The sequence below is a fragment of the Alosa sapidissima genome, chromosome 22 (genome assembly GCF_018492685.1).
Source record: "Alosa sapidissima isolate fAloSap1 chromosome 22, fAloSap1.pri, whole genome shotgun sequence".
Lineage (NCBI taxonomy): Eukaryota > Metazoa > Chordata > Actinopteri > Clupeiformes > Clupeidae > Alosa > Alosa sapidissima.
The window spans coordinates 25,439,005-25,460,067 of NC_055978.1; the positions used below are offsets into that span (position 1 = coordinate 25,439,005).

The 21,063-nt window shown below is 40.0% G+C and overlaps 4 protein-coding genes across 4 annotated transcripts; 1 reads left to right on the forward strand and 3 right to left on the reverse strand.

Annotated features, from left to right (window-relative positions):
* Positions 1-1,860: 1,860 nt before the first annotated feature.
* Positions 1,861-7,110, reverse strand: ube2nb (ubiquitin-conjugating enzyme E2Nb). Its single transcript, XM_042079107.1, has 4 exons — positions 6,957-7,110; positions 4,926-5,172; positions 4,509-4,649; positions 1,861-2,369 (listed from the first exon to the last, which is right to left on the reverse strand). The coding sequence occupies exons 1-4, from the start codon at positions 6,984-6,986 to the stop codon at positions 2,323-2,325; spliced, it is 465 nt and encodes a 154-aa protein (XP_041935041.1). The 5' UTR covers positions 6,987-7,110; the 3' UTR covers positions 1,861-2,322.
* A 259-nt stretch (positions 7,111-7,369) lies between these two features.
* mrpl42 (mitochondrial ribosomal protein L42) lies at positions 7,370-9,420 on the reverse strand. Its single transcript, XM_042077973.1, has 5 exons — positions 9,290-9,420; positions 9,020-9,080; positions 8,546-8,630; positions 7,766-7,929; positions 7,370-7,507 (listed from the first exon to the last, which is right to left on the reverse strand). Exons 1-5 carry the CDS (start codon positions 9,378-9,380, stop codon positions 7,462-7,464), a joined length of 447 nt encoding a protein of 148 aa, XP_041933907.1. The 5' UTR covers positions 9,381-9,420; the 3' UTR covers positions 7,370-7,461.
* Positions 9,421-10,026: 606 nt separating this feature from the next.
* On the forward strand, positions 10,027-11,085 carry LOC121696817 (protein SSUH2 homolog). Its single transcript, XM_042077865.1, has one exon. It carries the CDS (start codon positions 10,027-10,029, stop codon positions 11,083-11,085), a length of 1,059 nt encoding a protein of 352 aa, XP_041933799.1.
* A 119-nt stretch (positions 11,086-11,204) lies between these two features.
* pwp1 (PWP1 homolog, endonuclein) lies at positions 11,205-17,509 on the reverse strand. Its single transcript, XM_042077971.1, has 15 exons — positions 17,313-17,509; positions 17,072-17,130; positions 15,474-15,643; positions 15,277-15,362; positions 15,088-15,184; positions 14,764-14,874; positions 14,314-14,444; positions 14,025-14,098; positions 13,788-13,884; positions 13,447-13,508; positions 13,211-13,322; positions 12,911-13,001; positions 12,620-12,741; positions 12,150-12,255; positions 11,205-11,731 (listed from the first exon to the last, which is right to left on the reverse strand). Exons 1-15 carry the CDS (start codon positions 17,376-17,378, stop codon positions 11,655-11,657), a joined length of 1,461 nt encoding a protein of 486 aa, XP_041933905.1. The 5' UTR covers positions 17,379-17,509; the 3' UTR covers positions 11,205-11,654.
* Between the last annotated feature and the right edge of the window lie 3,554 nt (positions 17,510-21,063).

Sequence of the window (21,063 nt, forward strand, 5' to 3'; positions counted from 1 at the left end):
TAAAGCAAACACACCAAAACACAGGACCTAAAAGCAAGGACAATTACTATCAGACATTTTCAAAGCTGTATATAACTAGATGTACCGCATAGCGGTACAAAATATGACCGCCACTCAGTCCTTTACATTCTCCCTGCAAAAAATCACGCTTGTCAATTTGTCTCCATCTCCTACTCCACCCCATACTCTTGCAACTTTTGTGTATGCTTGTATGTGCGTGCTTGTGCCTGTGTGTATGTGTCAGTGCGTGTGTGGTAAATGGACTGCATTTCGATAGCGCTTTAATCGACTTCTCCGAGCACCCAAAGCGATTTACATTGTCATGCCTCACATTCACCCACACACACACACACAGCCACTCATACCAATGGCTGAGGCGGCAATGCACCCACCTGCTCATCGGGCTGCTTGCTCAAGGACACTTCGACAGGGTCAGGAGGAGTTGGGCTCAAACCGGCAACCTTCCACTTTCTGGACGACTCCTCTACCTCCTGAGCCACTGCCTTGTGTGTGTTTATGTACGTGTGTCTGTGCATGTGGATGTGTGTGTGTGTGCATGCATGCGTGTGTCTGTGTGTGTGGGGGGTGGGGGGTTTTGTAGTGGCCCCCTGACCAAACAATTTTTTCTGGAAAAGTCTAGTGGGGTTACTACATGCCCACCAAGTTTCATGTGCCCCGGTGTTTCTGTGTCCTGGGATTCGTTGACCAAAAAGTCAGGAAGTTGATGACGAAAAAAAAGAAAACGAAAAAAAAAAGAGAATAAAACGTTGACAATCCCTATATGACCGCTACTCTAGCGGCGGTCATAATGATCCATTTTCAAATCTTAAACCTTGCCCATGACTGAATTTTGCCCGAAAACGTTATGCCCCAAATCCAGAAGGCGGCGAGTAGAAAAGGGGGCCAGGCGTTTTTCTGCTCTTACAACAGAGCAGAAGCAAATCAGGGGAGAGAGCAAAGGTGTCCAGACTGATTTGGTTTGAAATGTCAGTTTGGAGGAATACAGCCACCGTTCTTTAATACCCAAGGTAGTGATACTGAACTGGAAAACTCGGTTGCAGTAAGATAAGATAGACATATTTAAGATACGATAAACATATTTATATATAGAATATATTATAGTCAGCATCTTGTGAATGTGAACCCAAAGTAATCTTAGAGTATGGCCTGTCCAAATCCCATGGCAGTCAATAAGAATGGAAGAAAGAGCACAAACAGTATAGCATAACAAAAAATATTTTACTAAAACATAACATTTACAGTTTTCAGTTTCCCCAGACAGACAGAGCCGTACAGAAGCCACACAAGCCTACGGGGGGCTCGGCATGTTACTGATGCTATAGTGTTGCAGTGTGCCTCTCCCCCCACACAGTTTCAATGTCACTGACTGGATCCTCAGCCCCAATAAAAAAGGACAATAATAATTAAAACAAAAAAAAAAAAAAGAAAAAAAAAAAAGGACAAGCATCATTCTCAACATTCCCACACAGCATTGTCTGTAAGGTCAAATTCTAAGCTGGTTAACTGCATGCGTATAATGAACCTAGGCTTCACAGAAAGGGAGTAAGGGGGAAAAACATTAAAACAAAGTAAAAAGTACATCCTTTTGCAGGCCCCCCCCCCCCCCCATCCTACATCCTATCCCACCCTCTGTTTTTAACCCTGCCCAGAAGGCCACTAGCTGACCATCCCTCTCCCTTGTTACTACCTATACTGCAAGTTCTACAAATGGGGTTCCAAATACAAGAGCAGCTTGAGGGTGAAGCGCTACAGACAGTAACAGCCATTTTGTGATGAGCATAGTCAAGTCTGTCCGGTAGCAGCCATTTCATTAAGAGAGTGGTCAATTTCCCCCCCCCCCCTAAATGTAGCACCAACACCCCAACTACCCCTACATGATTCAAGTTATTTAATCGGGATAATGGAGGACGCTAACCCATGTTTGGAACCTCCACACCGGTGGGCCTAAAGCAAGGCTGGGGCGTCAAAATATGGTGACCCATCCACAGAGATACAGAAAACAACCGTGTGGTGTGTAGCAAGCGATATATAAGCCTTGGGTGCTGTGAATGTGGGATGAGGAACCAATGCCTCACTAACGCCTCTTGAAATAACCAAAAGGTCTGCAGTAGTCTGTAAAGGTGTGGTTGTATTTTTTCTTACTTAATATATATTCTGTAGTTTTTTGCTTAATGATTTTTTTTTACATTTTTTCTGAGACAGTGTCCTTTAAATGCAAACGAAGAAAGGAGTAGGATCTTGGCAGAACGAGAGCACTTTACACTCACGCTCTAAATCTTCTTTTTCAGGTTCTCTTTCTTTTTAGACTTCAATGTTGTTTCCAGCGTACAGCCTGGTCCATGTTCGAGCTGTAGGACAGAAGAATAGGAAATATTTTTGATGTACAATAACACTGATAACATGAGCTGTCGGTGTATTGTCCTATATAATATTAGCATTAGAAATGTTCTTTAAGCCACAAATACCTACACTGAGGTCTTCAGTTTCGGTTTCATTATTGAATTTCATATAGACTTGAATTTCATATATTTTCTAGTGCACGTGTGGTTTGAGCTTGCCTAAGAAGTAATCTAATGACATTTTGAAAATCTATGGAATCATTTTGTTAGGAAGAGATTTTTCTCCCATCACAACCAATTTAGTCAGTTCACCCAATTTTATTTTCCTTTGAAACATTTTTTTTACTCTCACACACATCTGGCAGCTTTGTCTTATCAAAGTATCTATTAATTCTCGCTTGCTTGTCTTTCGCACAAATACAGACAGTCAGTCTCTTGGTTAGTATTTCATGTCTTCAGTTTTCTCCCCACCTGCAATGGAAAATGGGCGTGTTGTGTCTGATTACAATAGCTCTGGAGCAATTGACCCACAGCATGGAGGTGAAGAGTTCAGTTATGATTTAACCATTTCATTAGTCACAACAATTGGCTTGTATTAGTAAATAAACATTGCTGTCTTTCAATGTGCGTCAAAGATTTATGAAAAAATTGTGCAGACAGTTAGGGCTATAGGAGATTGAAAGAGGTGAGGGAGTGAAAGTCAAGGTGGTCTAAACATGTGTATATGCATACCTAGGGAAAGCAGGAGGAGTCAAGACACAGGACACTCATGAGTATGTGAGGATGAGCCAGTCAATGTCTAAGCACGTGTGAGACCAAGAAACAGAACATTCCTGTGGTGTGTGTGAGAATATAAAGGACACGTGTATTGAAATTTACCTGTGTGCATGTGTGTCTGTGAGCATGCATGCATGCATGCAACTCCTTCACGCTACCGACTAACACCAGTGTAACATTGCCTTTACACAACTGAGTGACTTTGATGACACTATATCTTTAATTTCCTTTGCTTACTGTGATTTGATGTGTAATATGTACAGTTGGGACGTGTAAAATGCAAATAAAAACCTAATGTGATAATATAAGTCTTTGCAAAAAGTACATAGACAACATATCAAATGTTGAAAATGAAAATGTTGACTATTTCATGGAAAATATATGATGCATGCATGATATATTTTGAATTTCATGCCAGCAACATGTTTCAAAAAAAGTTAGGACAGGGAATGTTTACAACTGTGCTGCTTCACCTCTTCATTTAACACAATTCTGTAGGAAATGAGGAGACCAGTTGCTAGAGTTTTGAGAATTTCAGTTGCTCAACAGTATGAGGTATTTTTAATCATGTTTTTAATTCTATGATGCACCTCATTTGACAGGTCTGGACTGCAGACAGGCCATTTTAGTACCTGGACTCTGTCTCTATTGAGAAATATTGTTGGGGAAAAAAAAAAAACATTGCCTGGATGGCAGTATATGTTGCTCAAAACCTGTATACATCATTCAGAATTGATTGTGCCATTCCAGATGTGGAAGATGCCCAGGCTGTAGGCACTAATGCACCTCCACACCATCATAGATGTTGGGCTTGGAACTGATCACTAAAACAAGTTGGATAGGTTGGATACTTGGATAGGCCCTCTCCTCTAGCCCAGATGAGTCCATGATTTCCAAATTTTGATTGGTCTAACCACAGGACCTTTTCCCACGTTACCTCAGTCCATTTTAAACAAGCTCAGGCCCAAATAAGACGGTAGTATTCCTGTATCATGTCAATACAATTTTGTCTGTTGCATGGTAAAGTTTACACTAGCATTTCTAAATTGAGTATCAAACTCTGCTCATAGACAATGGTTATGAGGATTTCCTGAGCCTATACAATGATTTTCTTTACAGAAACAGGTCTGGGTTTTAATGCAGTGCCATCTGAGGTGTAAAAAATGGCCATCCAATATTGTTTTTCAACTCTATCCCTAGTTCGCAAAGAGTTCTCTGAATATTTTAATATGAGTTTGCTAGATTTGCTGATTATTACATTCTTTTTTATTTGCATTTTACACAACATCCCAACTTTTTCTCATTTGGGGTTGTAAAATGCAACAATCTGAAAAACAATTCAAAGTTCTGGCAGTGGACTCCCAAACACACCTGTTTCAATGGCTTGGGCTTCATTGCTCTTCCACTGCTCTGCCACATCATTTGCGAGAGGGTCATCTGGGTTTGGAGCACTGAGCAAAGCCTGGATGGACAGCAGGACTGTACGGATCTGCAGCGCTGGGGACCATTTATCTACGGACAAGAGAAAGAGAGGGAGAGAGGGAGAGAGACAGAGAGAGCCAGAGACAGGGGGGGGGGGGGGGGGGGGCACACAAAATACTAGCTTAGTTAAGCTACAAACCAACACACGCAATATAAAATGCCATTTGTAATATGTGTGTATAAACCATACATTCATGAGTTGCCTCTAAGACTGTGTTTCTATTGTGGGGTGCTGATTAGGTGCAAACATGAAAAAGGCCAATCGACATCAGGGCATACATAGGCAATGTATCTGCTTACACTTACCTTTTAAAATGTCTAGACATATTCTACCCAGCTTGTCCACGTTGGGGTGGTAGATTTTGGTCATAAACCGAACTTTCGGGGCTGCCATGGGGTACTCTTCTGGCAGAAAGAGTTCAAGTTTGAAGGTGCCCCCTTCGAAGGGGGAGTCCTGGGGCCCGGCGATGACCACATGGAAGTAGCGGGCATTCCCTTCATCTGGTTCGGCTTTAATCCCTGGTACAGGCTCTGCCAGTAGGCGCTGTGTTTCCTGAACAGACATCAGCTCATCATGAAGATGTATTTGTGTACATCCACACAATGTCCAAAATCACATTGCTTAAATATGAATACATATTTTAGGCAGTTTCTGTTAAGGGAATTCACGATTGAATTATTAGGCTACCTTCAAAGCCACTTGTACTTTGAGTTCATTTTGAAGGACTAAAGTGATTTATCTTTAGTTCAGTCTAACACCCCAGTACAGGAATTAAATCTTAACTTCATGTTAAGAATATTCCTTTTTAAAAGAGCCATTGGTTCAACTGTGTGTTCATTTTGGAGTCTGTCTGCAGTTTGTGATGCAGTTGAATTGTAGACATGTTTCTATTCCGACCACTCCATTTCTATCATTGAAGCAAGGAAATAACAAACATCTTTGTGTTTCAGTTTCGTACAGTCCTTTTAAACCACCGCAAACTAGCCTACATCCTCCAATAGATCAAACTGCTGAATTGTAACATCTCTTAAATTACTAGACTGAAACATTGTAGCTTGCAGGATTGTTGTATTAGACTGCTCTAGTTTATAGGATAGAAAGATAACAAACTATCCGAGTTAACGTTAAATATTCTCTGGCTCTGTTTCCTACCCCTCCATGTTGTTCACTTCCTAGTCTAAACTAGACCATCTGCTGAAATTGTATCAGCAAATTCATTCTTAGAAATGTAGGCCTACAGTTTCTTCTGAGTGTATGTTTCTAGCCTAATCGTCGCAGTATAACGTAGGCCTACAGTTGAAAAGCATTAGCCTCCCCAGTCTACAATTCCTAGATGAAAAGCTTAAGTTACCTTTCAACATAGAAAATAATAGATGTATGATTTATGCAGAAAATTGGTTCGACAACTTGATTCAGCCGATATGTTGCGGATGAAAACTGTCACATACCTAAAGACTGTGATAACAGCCTTAAACTGCTTCTAAGGTTTACAGACCTGGCTGTTTTCAAATGAATTCCGTCTACGGGTTTGGTGCGTTTTGAGTTGCAGCAGCCCAGTGTTTATTATCTTCGGTGCTAGCTTAAGTCAAAATCATGGATCATGGAATGTTTAACTTTATGTTTAGCCCATATCCGCTTATCTACAATCTTTGTTTAACCTATCAATCACCGCATTTCATTCATTCCCGAGATATGACTGCATGATCGGGCCGGGCCTGACAGGGCGGAAGGCTACCTACACAGCAAGCTAGCCACACCTGCCATGTTCTAGCCTAAAGTAACAAGCAAGGAATTATGCTAGGTATAGCCATTATAATCGACAATTAAACGAAATAGCCTACCTTGAAATGTTTAAAATGCCCGTTTATAGCAAACAGGGACACAGTTTAACTGTGATTTTAAATGGTATAATTATCAGGCTATGATAGATCCACACTAGTTTGGAGGGATGCCACCTTTCCTGCATTAGCATGCGCTTATTTGCTAATGTCAACTAACGTTAACGTTACGTGTTTATACCGGACAGCTGGCGCTTCATTTCAATGATTAAACGTTATCAGATAGATGAACCGTTTCCCCATCAAGTTGTCGTGTGATTATCGTGCAAACAACATTGTATTTGTGCGCCATAATTAGCGAAAGAGGATGGATTTTCGCCCAACCTGTTTCTGACCAAACGGAAGTAACGTTAGCTACCTTTACCACGGCTAAATTGGCTTGACGCTAGTGCTAAAGTGGTTTGCACGTGCCATTCCTGTTTTTAATTGCATTGCACTGGAAAAGCTAACAACAGTGGTACATGTTAAATCAAAATATGGCACATAATGTCTACTAACCTTAATGATCCTCCGAGGCAACCCTGCCATTTTGTCTTAATACGGTTTGTACGGTGGCCCGATCACTACGTTAGCTAACTAGCTTAGAGAGACGGCGCAAACGCACAACTCTTCCGGTGATGATGGTACATCACCAACAGAAGCGGACTGGGAAACGTATTTCCCGCTGCACGTTCAGAACTAAACGGAGGCAACAATTCTATTAAAAAAAAAACATTAATTTGTGTGCCACCCAATGATCTTTTTTATATATATATAATTAGAAAAGGTAGCATGCCCCAATTGCACACCGTTTCTTTTTTTAAAACGATATATCTTAAAAGTGTTGATCTGATTCTGAACATACTTATTTCAGAGGCTGCATGAATGATGGCAAGATAATACAATTACAAACTGAAAGGTCTAAAAGATACTTTAGTTCACATATACATTTTATTTATTTTTGCAAATACAAGACAGTTACACAAAACATATGAGTTCATGGATATTTAGACATATTACTTCATTATCTGTCTTTAGGAGGATTTTTATTTCTGCGCCTCGTGCGATACCTGTAAAAAGAACAAAAAGGAAAATGAACGCAATCTACAGTTATGTGGAGTGTCAGAGTCTGCAAATCTGGCAAAAAGCTGTTGACATCTGAATTCAACAGCCAATGAAATGACATACTCTTCCTTGCAACTGAATACATGTGTTGACTGGCTGGAATTGTTTATGATGCAGTCAAAGCCATTCTTTTCTACCATTTTTAGATAATGAATTATGCCTATGCCTTTAAATACAGCACTGAAAACAAAATATGTACTCACTGTCCAATCGGGTACCAGCGGTGCTTCGTTGTGTAGAACATATTACTAAGCTCTTCAATAGTGGGAGCTTGCTTTTCCTTTAGGCTTTCTTTGCCAAGTCTCTGTTTTAAAACCTGGTCATGGGTTTCCGGTAGGTTGGTTATGGGGTCCGGACGAGGAATAGGCTTAATTAAAAAAGGAAAAACAAAATCCAGATCAGGTAATGAACAGATAGGATGGATTAAAGACTGCAACTAAACTTCTCTGATGCAGAAAACAGGATGGAAACCTACATTTCTAAGCATCCATTGAATCAGATTCAGACAATGGTTAGAGGTAAGCTTGTGAGGATATGAGTTAAATGTGTGGAATATTTGAGTTCAGATGCAAAAGCCTCTTGAATTTCCCCTTGGGGATCAATAAAGTATCGATCTATCTAACCGCCACCTCTGTCAAAAAACAAGACAACAATTGTGAGTGAAGGCTCTCCATATAGTACACATTAATCAAATAATTTAGCTTCAAACCCTGCTAAATACCATTCTCTTACTGGTCTGAATATCTATTTGTAGGCAAAAACTTAAGGAGCAGATAGAACATGCTCATTTAAAAGAAAATGGTCAGACGGATTTAGAGGGTTTTGGGTCTGAGGTTTTTGGGTTTTGGGTATTGCTATATTTCTGAGAAGGGATTGCAAACAAATTTTGCAAATCACAAGTTTGAAATGATCCTTATGCCAGCTATGCTCAATTTATGGGTACTATGCATTTATAGAGTATAGGCTGACGTGATGAGTCTCACCTGGCTTAACTCATAAGGAAATTCTACTGCGGGATGATAGCATACAACTGTTTTCCCATCAGATGTCACACCAATTTCCACGTTACTGTGGAGAAAAACAGAGAACACATTGAGACTGCTTCTAAGCCATCTGTATATCTAGCTCACACAGTTATGTCATGTCAAAGGTGCATCCGGTTCCTGCTGTTCAAGAACAAACACACCTGACTAAATATGTCATTCTGAATGCAGAGTAGCATACAAAACTTGCATGAATTACATGTAGTTCTATACTCTTTTTCTTCTCAGAATAGACATCTTAATGCTACTGAAGAATTAAGATACAGCCTGAAATTGAGAGAGCCAATGGGCCAGAACACTTCTTCCTCGTAGTTTATTGACATAACACTATCTTTGGCCTTTACATTTATTATTATTGTTTTTATTATTCTGACAGCAAACCCATACAACTTTACAACAGAACGTAAATCTTACCTATCGTCAATCTCTGGGCCCCGAACTGTGGATTTGGCATGACTGGTATAAACGTTAATACCTTAGGGAGACACAGTGTGTAATTAATGTGATCATGCATGTCGCACAACACGTCAAGGATCAAAGGAACATGACAGACAACATTAACCTAGCTAGCCTCCTTTCACTCCAAGTTCATCAGTTAGCCTCAGCATTTGTTCAATCTACTGACAAGGTCTTCGTACTTAATATATAATGGTTGTCAAAGTCTATAGCCAGCATTACACTTACCATTTATACATAACACATTTGATCGACTCGAAAACCGTGGACATAAACATTTTAATATGCTAAGCGTTCCTTGACCCAAGATCGCCGCCATGCTTCTTGACGCAACGGTGTTGCAACGAAATATTTCCGTGTGTAAGTCAGGCCAAATATAGTCCGGTCCCTTTAACTCGTCTTTTTGCCAAAACCAAGTCAAACAGTGATGCTATTTCATTTATGCTCTTTTTAAATAACAAATTATTTACTTTAGTATCGCCCTGAAAAAAAGTAGGATTCTCAGAGTTTTGAGTTTGTGGTCGATTTATTCCATATGTTAATGACGACAGAAACATTTTACAAAAACGTAAAAGATGCTTTTGTGTTTAGTGGTAAACCTCCTACAACAAGAGCCATGTATGGCATTGTTTTATTAGGTGAATGAAGCCATAGAGCTTTTATTAGGAGGTTTACCACTTACACTTTATTAACTTACCCAGGTTTGTCACTAAACCACATACTTGAAGGTCTTTACTGCACTATGTAAACAAAATCACATAGGCTGTTCATTCAGCAAATAGCCCTGAAACAAACTAAACCTAAACATCATAATCAATGTTGAGCACCTTCCAGAACCCTAAGACATTCCTAAGAAAGAGATTCCTATGACATCACATACATAGAACACACCAGGGAATTCTTTGCCATCTCATCATAAATCAGCATTAAATATGGTTGCTGCCAATTTTACGCCTCCATAGAAAATGTCAGAAGATAATCCCCCATCCTACCGATGTGATGTAATCCTGGCCCCGTCTCAGTACACCACTGTGTCTCCTCCAGGTCCTGCAAGAGAGCAAGATAGGAACCATAGGACGCATCGGCCATCTGAAATTTACCACCCTTTGAATCTGACTCTTTTGTCAGATGCAGACATAACTGATATTGTTCTTGCCTGGGTGAAGACCAAGACATTCCTCTCCAGCGGACCTGCTAAAGAGTTCATGGTGACATCCACAAACAATGACGTCATCTTCTTCTATTTCCTTGAGACATTCACGGAGCACAGGTCAGTCTGCATGCGATTCGAGCCTCAAATAAAAGACCTCCCTCAATCCAGCGACACCAACAACCAAGAACCTCGACCCTGGAAGGTAGCCGTCTCGCCTGTCAAGATGTTTAGTAACCAGGTGTGCCACTACCGCCTGATCAACACAGACCAGCACAGGGGTTGCCAATATTGCCAGGAGCAGCAGTGGGTGACATGCTCTCGTTGTGGTGGAGTAGGCCAAAAACCATGTGCCATGTGTAAGATACATCAGGGACCACAGTCCAAGCAATGTAGCCACTGTCACGGGAAGCGGCAGGTTTCCTGTGCAGCTTGCATGGCGCTGGGTCGAGTGTGCTGCAGAATGTGCGTGGGCAAAGGACACCTGTGCTACTTCAAGGAATTGAGGGTGGAGTACCGGACCCACATGGAAAATCGGCTGCTGACCGGCTGTGGGGTGCCGGAGAAGAAGCTGCTGAAGGCGGCTGGGGACGTGGTCCACGCCAGCATAGGGACCACAGTGAGGCCTCTGTCACAGTTTTCAGTGCCAGAGGTGAACGACGTCTCACAGCAGATGGTAGAGGCATCCCATCGAAGGTGGCCGCACTGTAAGGTCATCCAGCAGAGGCATCTCCTGAAGGCCATACCGGTCACATTTGCTCAGTACTACTGGAAAGGCGAGACTGGAGGCTTCTACATCTATGGGACAGACAACCGGGTATACTGGCCAGACTACCCTCAGTGCAGATTGTCGGATCGCTGCACCATTGCCTAGTTACAACTTGAGGTCTTAGCAAATCGAAGTAATTTTGCTTCCCTTAAGAGCAGCTCTTTTTAAATACTTGGGAATTTCCTAAAATTGTATAGCAACAAATTATGCATAAAAAAGGTTGATTAAATCTTACATTGATTTTATTTCTCAAATTATTGTTTGACAGTGAAATGTGCACTAGATACACTAATCTGGTTGTCAATAAATTGTACAAATACACAATGGTACTAGGCTTTGTTAACCTATTAGACATTAGGTAATATAATCCATTATTATATTCAACACTGGGACTGTAAACTGGCAGACCATATGCAGGCCATTCTTAGACATTGAGATTCACTGAATGGTGTCCATGTAAGACACCACTGCATGATCTGTCCAGATAAAAATTGTTTAAGTCTTCTTTTCTTTCTCACGTCCCATCATCAACACAGAGCAGTGTGGTTATTAGTATAATAAGTCGGTCCATATAGTCCAGCGAATGGTCCTTTGTTTGTTGTCCCACGTACAAGTCTCTTGCTCTCAAATAGATTTATTTGTGTATCGCTGGATCAGATGAGCAGCTTGAGGAGTTAGGAGACATCCATGCTGCTGGAAGCCTCAGAGGTGTTTGCCACTAACCTCTCCCTGTTTCCAAATACTTCAGTCACTGAAAGAGGAGTATACATCATAAATATAAATAAGGGATCAAACACAATCATACTTAATTTCTTTCTAGCTACACCGCTATATCAAACACTGGTACACTACAGGGGTGGATGGGGAGGCCAGATAAACTACCATCAAGTATTCAAAAGAAAATGTCCTCATTGAACAGATGCTTGACTAACTGAATGAGAACATCTTGTAACACCATGGCAGGTACTACAATGTATATCTTTAAAGATGGATAGTCTGTAATTTGGTTTCGCTTTCACAAATGGTTATTGGATTGTACAAAAGCATTGTAAAAAGCATTGTACAAAAGCAACACTGAACAGTCAGCTACAAGACTATGCTGAGAAATTCACTGAATGAAAAACGTATGAGATTAGAATAGCAGGCTACACCATAAAGCTTCACCATACCTGCTGCAACATCACTTATGTCCCAAACGCGAAGGCCATCTTTCTGTCCACCAAATGCATAGTGGAAGGGTTGGTCGGGACTACAGGCCGCACAAAATAGCACTCCCTATGGTGAAAAACAATTTAAACAGTAGGCATAGCCAAATAGCATGTTTGTGATATTAAGTGTAGCTTTCACTCAGGGTTCTTGCTATTTTCTTAAAACTGATTATTTGTTCTTTATGGTCGCAACTTTTTTATTTTTTTGTAGAATATGTGTGTATTTTTGCTGGGATTTTGAACTATAAGCTTTGATATTGCTTGCTGTTTTTCACTCAACACTTTCACTCAAATATCCATATTTCTCCGAGTCTGGAAGATATAATTTCATAATTCTATACATTTCCAGACCAATCAACCGATCAATCACCCTGTTGTTTTATCACCAAGTAACATAACTCATATATTTTTTTAGATTTGGGGACACAAACCATTTTCATGTCCCGGGAATGAACAAGACTGGGTTTGTCCCCAAGAATGTCCCAGATCTTCACATGCTTGTCAGCTGATGAGGTGACCAGGCATCCTTTGACTTGACTGCTCAGGTCCATACCTGTTGTAGATAACGTCAGTCTTATCAGATCAGTCGTTTTCAAGGAGCGTCCGTCACTTACTCCTCTGATTTAAGTGCAATTACACTGCAGTGTGCAAGGAGTTCAGACACAATTCAGTGCACTTACTTCTATGACCTCCACATAACAGTAATGAAGCCTCCCACTCACCTGAGACTTCACCGTCATGAGCTCGGAGTGTGAACACTGGCTTATCAGAGCGTGCGTCTAGACAGTACACAAAGCCATCTTCTGTGCTTGCCTGACAAACAAACAACAGTAAAAAACATGTCACACAGTATATTACATGGAGGATAACCTATAGTAAAGTGTGCAGACATCAGTTGCAACCAACAGCATGACAACGCAAACCCTATACTAATATGCTCTGCTAACTAAAGAAAGCAGTGCATTCTGGAACACTTGAAGAGGCTCAATATAGACTGACAGCGGTAATGAGGGCTTGCTCACCAGGAAGTTGAAAGGAGAAAAGTGATTCCATACAAGTCGCTCGACCTGCCCACTAAACCTCCAGGTGCGATGGCTGTCGTCAGGGCTTCGGCAATCATACAAAACAGCAGACCTGTGAGAAGGGAATGGGAGGGCAGTTAAAACTCCACAGCAGCATTTCACACTATACTGGTCAAAATATTTAAATATATATGCAAAACTGTATGTAAAAGGTTTTTCCTCTTTTGATAACCAACCTGTCATAGGATCCAGATATAAGGGTCTGAGCCTCAAAAGGGTGGAATTTCAAAGTCTGAACCTGGAACCGTATGAACAAATAAATAAATTAAACTCAACAACCAGATGGCATGGCCACCTCTTTTGTACATATTATGTACCGATCAATGAATTGGTAACACTTCACCTGGATAGTCCTACAGAGACTTCAAGTTAATTATGTAAACCTTAACCATAAATTGTAGTTGACAGAGTGTAGAGAGATGTTGGTTGATAATCTAGGCATCTGCAGATAGTCTGTGGGTAGACTGTCGAGGTAAAGTGTGACCAACGACATGGCCTCCAAGTGTGAAGCCTTTACCTTATCTGTGTGTTTTCTTAACGTTGTGGCTGGCTTCCCCTGGGTCAGATCCCACAAGATTACAGATTCATCGGCTGATCCGCTTGCCAATACATTCCTGTTGGTGACAAAATACATGTGGATAACATGTGACGTGTGGATAACATGTGACGTGTAGGTAACATGTGACGTGTAGGTAACTTGACCTTTCAGTCAGGGAATTGAGACAACCAAGGATGACTAGTTGAGAGATCTCACCGAACAAGTTTGTTCCAGGAAATATCTAGAACTGCATCAGTGTGTCCTTCAACTGGTTCTGCAGCTGCAGCAGCCTGCAAAACAGCATTATGCACCCAAACATATCAATCTGCAAGGAGCTGTGTGTTTAAGTGTTCCGTCTAATGCTATTTCAATTAGAGATGTTCCATGATGTTGAAAATTAAGTTTGTTTTAGTTAGGAGTATGTACATCTTTCCTGTCGAGGAAGAGCTCAACTCAACTAATTACATTTTTAAAAGTTCTACAAATATGCCAGTGTAAAGCTCACCTTTTTGCCTTTCTTTTTCTTCTTCTTGGCCTTTTTGCCTCCCAGAGTGAATGCTGGCTCTAAGCAATCCACCACATCCAGATCCCACACATCAATCACTGGAGTCATGTTACCTATGGCTGCATAGTTTGCTGAAAGAATATGAAGAGTATAAAAGAATAGAAAGAGGACAAAAATGTCCATGTCATGCAAAGCATTATAAACATATGCTACAATAAAATCGCTCCAACATGTCAACATGACTGTTCAGTGCATGCAAAGCATTATAAACATATGCTACAATAAAATCGCTCCAACATGTCAACATGACTGTTCAGTGCATGCAAAGCATTATAAACATATGCTACAATAAAATCGCTCCAACATGTCAACATGACTGTTCAGTGTGTAAATCTGAAGTGTATGCATGGAACTCAAACTTCAACTAAAGTTTAATCTTGATCAACTCACCTAATGTTTCTTCAGGGTTGGGGTCAAAGTTGAGCCACTCCACACACAACGGGTAAGCCGGTAAAAGGATGTCATGATGAACATACAAGGAATTCTCTTCTGCATTGTAAACTGTGTGGAGTAACATACATGTATAAAAAATGTGCAGCCAATAAATATATAAACAATGAAAAATATTATTGCTAGTTGAGTTTGTGTTGTAATAGTGCATTCTATTGTTTCAAGAGTTGTGCAAGTGTGTGTTGTACCCTTTTATCCACCTAAAAGGCATTGAAATTTGGCACAGAACTACAACACTACATTTTTACATCATGTTTTGCTTACGGTAAATTTCCAGGTTACAGCAGTCCTTTTCAGCTTTGCCTGCCAAGATCAGGTTGTCACTAGGTTTGATCTGAAAGTCCTCCCTCTCGTACTGATCCTGAGGCACACACACACACAAAAAATGGTTAAGTATAGTTCTACTATATGTAACTGCAGAATGGTACTCAATGGCTCCTATCTTGAACTTACTGTGTCTTTGATGGTGATGTAGGGGTCCTGCTCATTGGTGCCATACACAGTGAGACCAGCTAGACTATCACCAAGGTTGGCTGTTACTGGAACAGGAGAAATCACAGAAAACCTCAGTAACCAACAAGACCAAGTCAAGCACATTAACGTATACATACAGCATTAATCATTTGGGGAACACAAAATAAGGGAGTTACCGATATCTTCCTCATCATATTTGTCAAGTTCATACTCTGCCAATTCATCCTTGTCCTCCTTTTCAGCTCCATTTCCAACCTGTTCTTCCTCATGGGGTTGAGCCTCTGCCTCCTCACTCAAGTCCCCACTACCCATGCCTTCATCCTCTTCACTGCCATCATCACCCGCCCTACAGCCCAGGCAAAAGGAAGGAGGGAGGAAGAACAAACAAGCACAAAGGCAAAGATGAATCACCACGACAACACACGTCCAACTACAAAACCATCCCAACCACAACACAATGGATTGCCTTATTCAATGCACTTAATACATATTGGGCCCAAATTAGGTGGCGATATAGGTAGCGGGAAGCTACATCAAGGCAGGGAATCTGAAACGGGCAAGACCTCTCCGGTGAAGTGAATTTGAATAAACCAATCACATGCAACCAGTGTTAAATTCTGATCTATCTATGTATCTTTTATTAATTAACTTCGGCCTGACTCAGCTCTGGCCACAGTGCGCATGCACTGTCGGCAAAATACACTATCAAACTCGCACCCATTCACTGCAATGAGTAGCCAACACTTGTTTGACTCTGTGACAGTATCACTACACAAGCAGGTAGGCCAGCTCACAATGCATTGCAATTGTCCAGTTTGGAAAGAACCATGGCCTACACAAGAAGTTATGGGGCATATTGTGTTAGATTATAAGATCTGATCTTCTGAATATTGTAGCCTATAGGATAAACCAACATAACTTTGTGACTCAGGCTACCTGCTAAGAGAAATTTAGTCAGTCATTAATTGTGACACCCAAGTCACAATCCTACATCCTTTGAGGGAGGATGCAAGCAATTAAGAGCTTTCTCAAAAATTCCTCGCTCAGATAAAGTACCGAGGAGAATGTCATGGTTAATAGTGTCAAAGGCTGTAGATAAGTGTAAAGGAAAACCGAAGACTGAGCAGAGGCAAATTTCAATGCTTCAGTAACAGATAAAAGAGGAGCATTGGTTTTCTTGAGCTGAGGTGTAACCTTTGCGTGTTTAAAAGGAAAGAGAACTTCTCCAGAGCTGAGCGACAAATGAATAACATGCATGACTGCCGGCAAAATAGTGGATTTGATGGATTGCAGAAGAGTGGCATGTTGTTGGAAAACTTCACTTAGAACGTATTCCTCATTAAGAGCAGTGAAAGTTCAATTTGGCACTAATCTCAGCCACTTTCAGTGAAAAATGTCATCGGTGGACAGTGAAGTAGTTAATGGCGGTAGAAGATGGCTTGAGGAAGACACTTGAAAGTAGAAAGTAGTTTTCGACTGACTGTAGCATTCTCAACATCTATCTAATTCTAGGTAGAAAGCTTTAGCACATGTAACTGTGGATGAAAAGGCAGATAGGAATGACTGGTACTAAATCATAGCATCTCTAGATTTACACCACTTGTATTACAGATACTGTTAGTGAGCAAAGGGTGATGGGGTTTATAATAAGTGGGTCTTATGAAAATACTTTATCCAGACAAGATGGCAATGCAGAGAAGAGTGTCTGTAGCATCATTAACCTGTAGTGCCAAGAATGAACTCCATGTCTCCATTTGAAATGCAAAACACTTACGCCAGTTCGTCTTTAGCTTCAGCTATTATACGTTGTAGCTCCTCTTTGCTCAGCTCCACCTGAAAAAATATAATTTAGGAATAGGATAGGAATGTTATAACAATACAATATTTCTTTTCTTACAAATGAGTGCATCACATCCGATACTAAAAGCATGACAATATCGCCTTATATAATCCTTATGTATGTATGGGTTCCAAAAGTTTACGTTTGCGGACTGTTGACAACGTTAACTGCTTACCTTATCGGGTGTTTCCTTTGCGACTCCTCTTTTCACCCACCCAACGCAAGTTATTTGCGAACTCATTATAATTTATTAAACCAGATATTTAAATTACATATACGTTATACATATAAATGGAAAGACTTTATCAGTATGCTGATTGTAGCTTTCTGTTTACACGCCAGTGATGGCACGTGTGAAGTATAGGGTCCTTCCTGATCCGTATCATCAATGACGTGATGTAGCTGTCCAAAGCTTTGCCTGAACATTTAAGTCAAGTCTCTTAGCTTCCTTACTTCTCCTCTCTACTTACATAGGCTTATACATGGGCAGTATTTTAATTATATGTATTTTAAATACGCATTTTATTACTATTTTGTCATTTGTATTTTGCATTGGATTGGAACAAATCTAATGTAGTTTGTAACAAAATACTTTGAGGGATTGTATTTAGAGTATTTCAAATAGGCCTAAATAGGCTAGAAAAATCTGTAATTTTTTCTCTAATAAGCCAACATTTCATCACTCAGTTAAATATACTAACCATTACAATAAGATATGCTTATCATAGTCTGGGAGCCAAATAGCCTGACGAGCCAGACCCACATTATTTGCTGCCGCTAAGGCGCGTCTAGATTTCTAGGCTAGGAGCCAAAGGAAATCATGGTGAACCTGGTTTTGTTGGTTAAAGTTAAAGTTTTTTTTATTTGTTGTTTCTTGTTGCATAGGGGTTACTCCATAAGAATAGGGTGGGTGCCCAATGATATCTCTTAGGCAATTCCCTATATTCAGCTCTAAAGTTGACCTTAGTAGTGATTGTCCATACAAGTACTAATTTTATTAAAAGCATCCTCACCAAATCTCCCCATCTCACTCTCAACATTGATGGCTCATCTGTACGACGGAGTATTAGGGCCACACATGAAGAGAAAAAATATTTTTGCCATGGCGAGATTAAACTCGACATGTTGACTTTAAAGTCGACATGTCGACATTAAACTCGACATTTCGAGAATAAAGTTGAAATTTAATGTCGACTTTAATCTCGACGTGTCGACTTTAAAGTCGCCATGTCGACATTAAACTCGACATTTCGAGAATAAAGTTGAAATATCATATCTACTTTAATCTCGACGTGTCGACTTTAAAGTCGACATGCTGACATTAAACTCGCAATAGGCCCTACTGTTTAAACATCAGTTTAAGCTATGTAGCCTACACTAATACACAATATGTTACATGAAAAATGGGCTTCAAATAGGTGTTATTTCAGATAGATTGCAGATATTCAGATAGATTGCGTCTGTTAACTATCATTGCCGTCATCGTGAAGTGCTGTCTCGCGGTTATGGAAATACTATGCCGTTTAGGCTAAATAGCTAGAAAAATATATGTATCCAATGATATAATGTTTCTATACAAAATGTTATTTCACTCTGTTTTACGTGGTTAAGGCTACTGCACATCCAAATAACTGCCCTTCATGACCCACGGGCGTCACTCTCCATAGGATAACATGGCAAAACTCATTTTTCTAAAACTGCTTTTCCATGTCTCACCTGCAATACGTAGCCTATAGGAGGCTAGAAACACAGGTATAGCCTAAGCATATATACTATTTTGATCCCGTGAGAGAATATGTGTGCATGCACTTCATTTATGCACTTTGTGTGCATATGTGCAAGTATAGGCTACTAGCCGGGGTGGTCGGGAGGACAGCTTCATTCGTCCCTCCATAGACATTCAGCAATGGGCTGTTTTGCATCCATTACAGACAATTGCAACGTGAAAGTCTAGGATTGGGGAGAGCGCCTAGTATGCCTCTAGTGCATAAGCATGAAGTTGAACATTTAGATGCAACAACTAAATGTTTAGAACAACACTTTAATAATAGGCCTATAAATAAATAAACCGCTATGACGTTTAGGCTACTTTTGACCATCGCATTTATCGCCTGTAACTCCGTGATAAGGACCTAACAGCAAAGTATTTGGCTGAGCAACGTAGGTTAATATGTTCTATGTTTTGTCCACATGATATAGGCCTATGTCTAATCATTGTTGCACTCGAACACTCTGAATCATTGTTGCACTTGTTGCATTGTTTCATTCGTCCTCCCTTTCAATCGTCCCGAGCGGTCGTTCTCTCTCCAAACTAACTTTATTCTCAAAATGTTGAGTTTAAAGTCTATACGTCAAGATTAAAGTCGATATTACATTTCAACTTTATTCTCGAAATGTCGAGTTTAATGTTGACATGGCGACTTTAAAGTCGACATGTTGAGTTTAATCTCGTCATGGCAAAAATATTTTTTTCCTTCATGTGTGGCCCTAATACTCCGTCGTACATCTGTATGGAATGTTTTTTGTGACAAAATTAAATAAATAAATAAAATATGAAATCAATAAATGAAATATGAAATACATAATTCAAAGTTGAAATAAATAAATAAAATGTGAAATAAATAAATAAATAAATAAATGATTAAATGTAAAAAACATATATACATTGACATTTACATTTACATTCCATATGCACGGTCATGCAATGTGCCATGAAATAAATAAATACGTCAGTCACCCATCAAGGCAGGACCTAACTGATTGCTGCCTGAAATAACACGAAGTGATCCAGCTCTGAGTCAGACTGTACTGGCTTGCTACCTGTGAACCACACTGGACTAAGGACATAGCTCAGACTTGTATCATAACTCACGAAACATACATTTGGGAAGATATCAGGCGTGAAAGCGTTCTGTCATTTGATGGGTCTGTTTGCTGTGTCTGAGGGTTGATAGACATGCTATATGCACATCTAGAGCTAGCGCTAACAGTTAGCACAAGCGTTAGCTAGTTATCGACATCTACAGAAAGCGAACTTCTATCTATGGCAAACGACTTTGCTATTGCTTCTATTTATAGTAGGGTGCCCAGACGTCCCAGTTAACTTCACTTGAGCTGAATTCACCTCATTTGTTATATGATACATAAACAATAAAGCTTGAGATGCCCATGCCGTGAACTCTTATTATGTGAGTGTCAGTGGCAGCTTGCTACATTGCCCAATCAGTGTCCACAACTTTCCAGAGACTTTAGTTCTCAATATGAGGGTATAACTCAGCAGCCGACAAGGATTTTTGACAGCACTAGATGCTATGCTTTTACTGTACGTCCTGATAACTCACAGCCAAGAGTTAGCAACATAGAACACAATCTTTCTGAATGAAAATGCCTAGGTTATGGCTGTTAGCAGTAGCACTAGCTTTTAGCTTCTATCAATGACTTTATTCTGATCAGCCAGTCATGCTCACAAAGTTTGATTTTTCTTTTTTCAGGCAGCAACCAATCAGCGGCTAGGTCCCGCCTTGATGGGTGACTGAAGTATTTATTTATTTCATGGCACATTGCAAGACCGTGCATATGGAATGTAAATGTCAATGTCAATGTATATATGGTTTTTACATTTAATCATTTATTTATTTATGTATTTAACATTTTTTTTATTTATTTAACTATTTATTTAATCTTTTATTTATTTATTTCATATTTCATTTATGTATTTCAACTTTTAATTATTTATTTCATATTTCATTTATTGATTTCATATTTCATTTATTTATTTAATTTAGGCACAAAAAACATTCCATACATCTGTCCACTCCACCCCTGTTGTTAAAAACCTTGGCATTCAGCTTGACTCCACCCTTAGCTTTGATCCTCATATCAAATCACTCACTAAGATTGCTTTTTTTCACCTCCGTAACATTGCA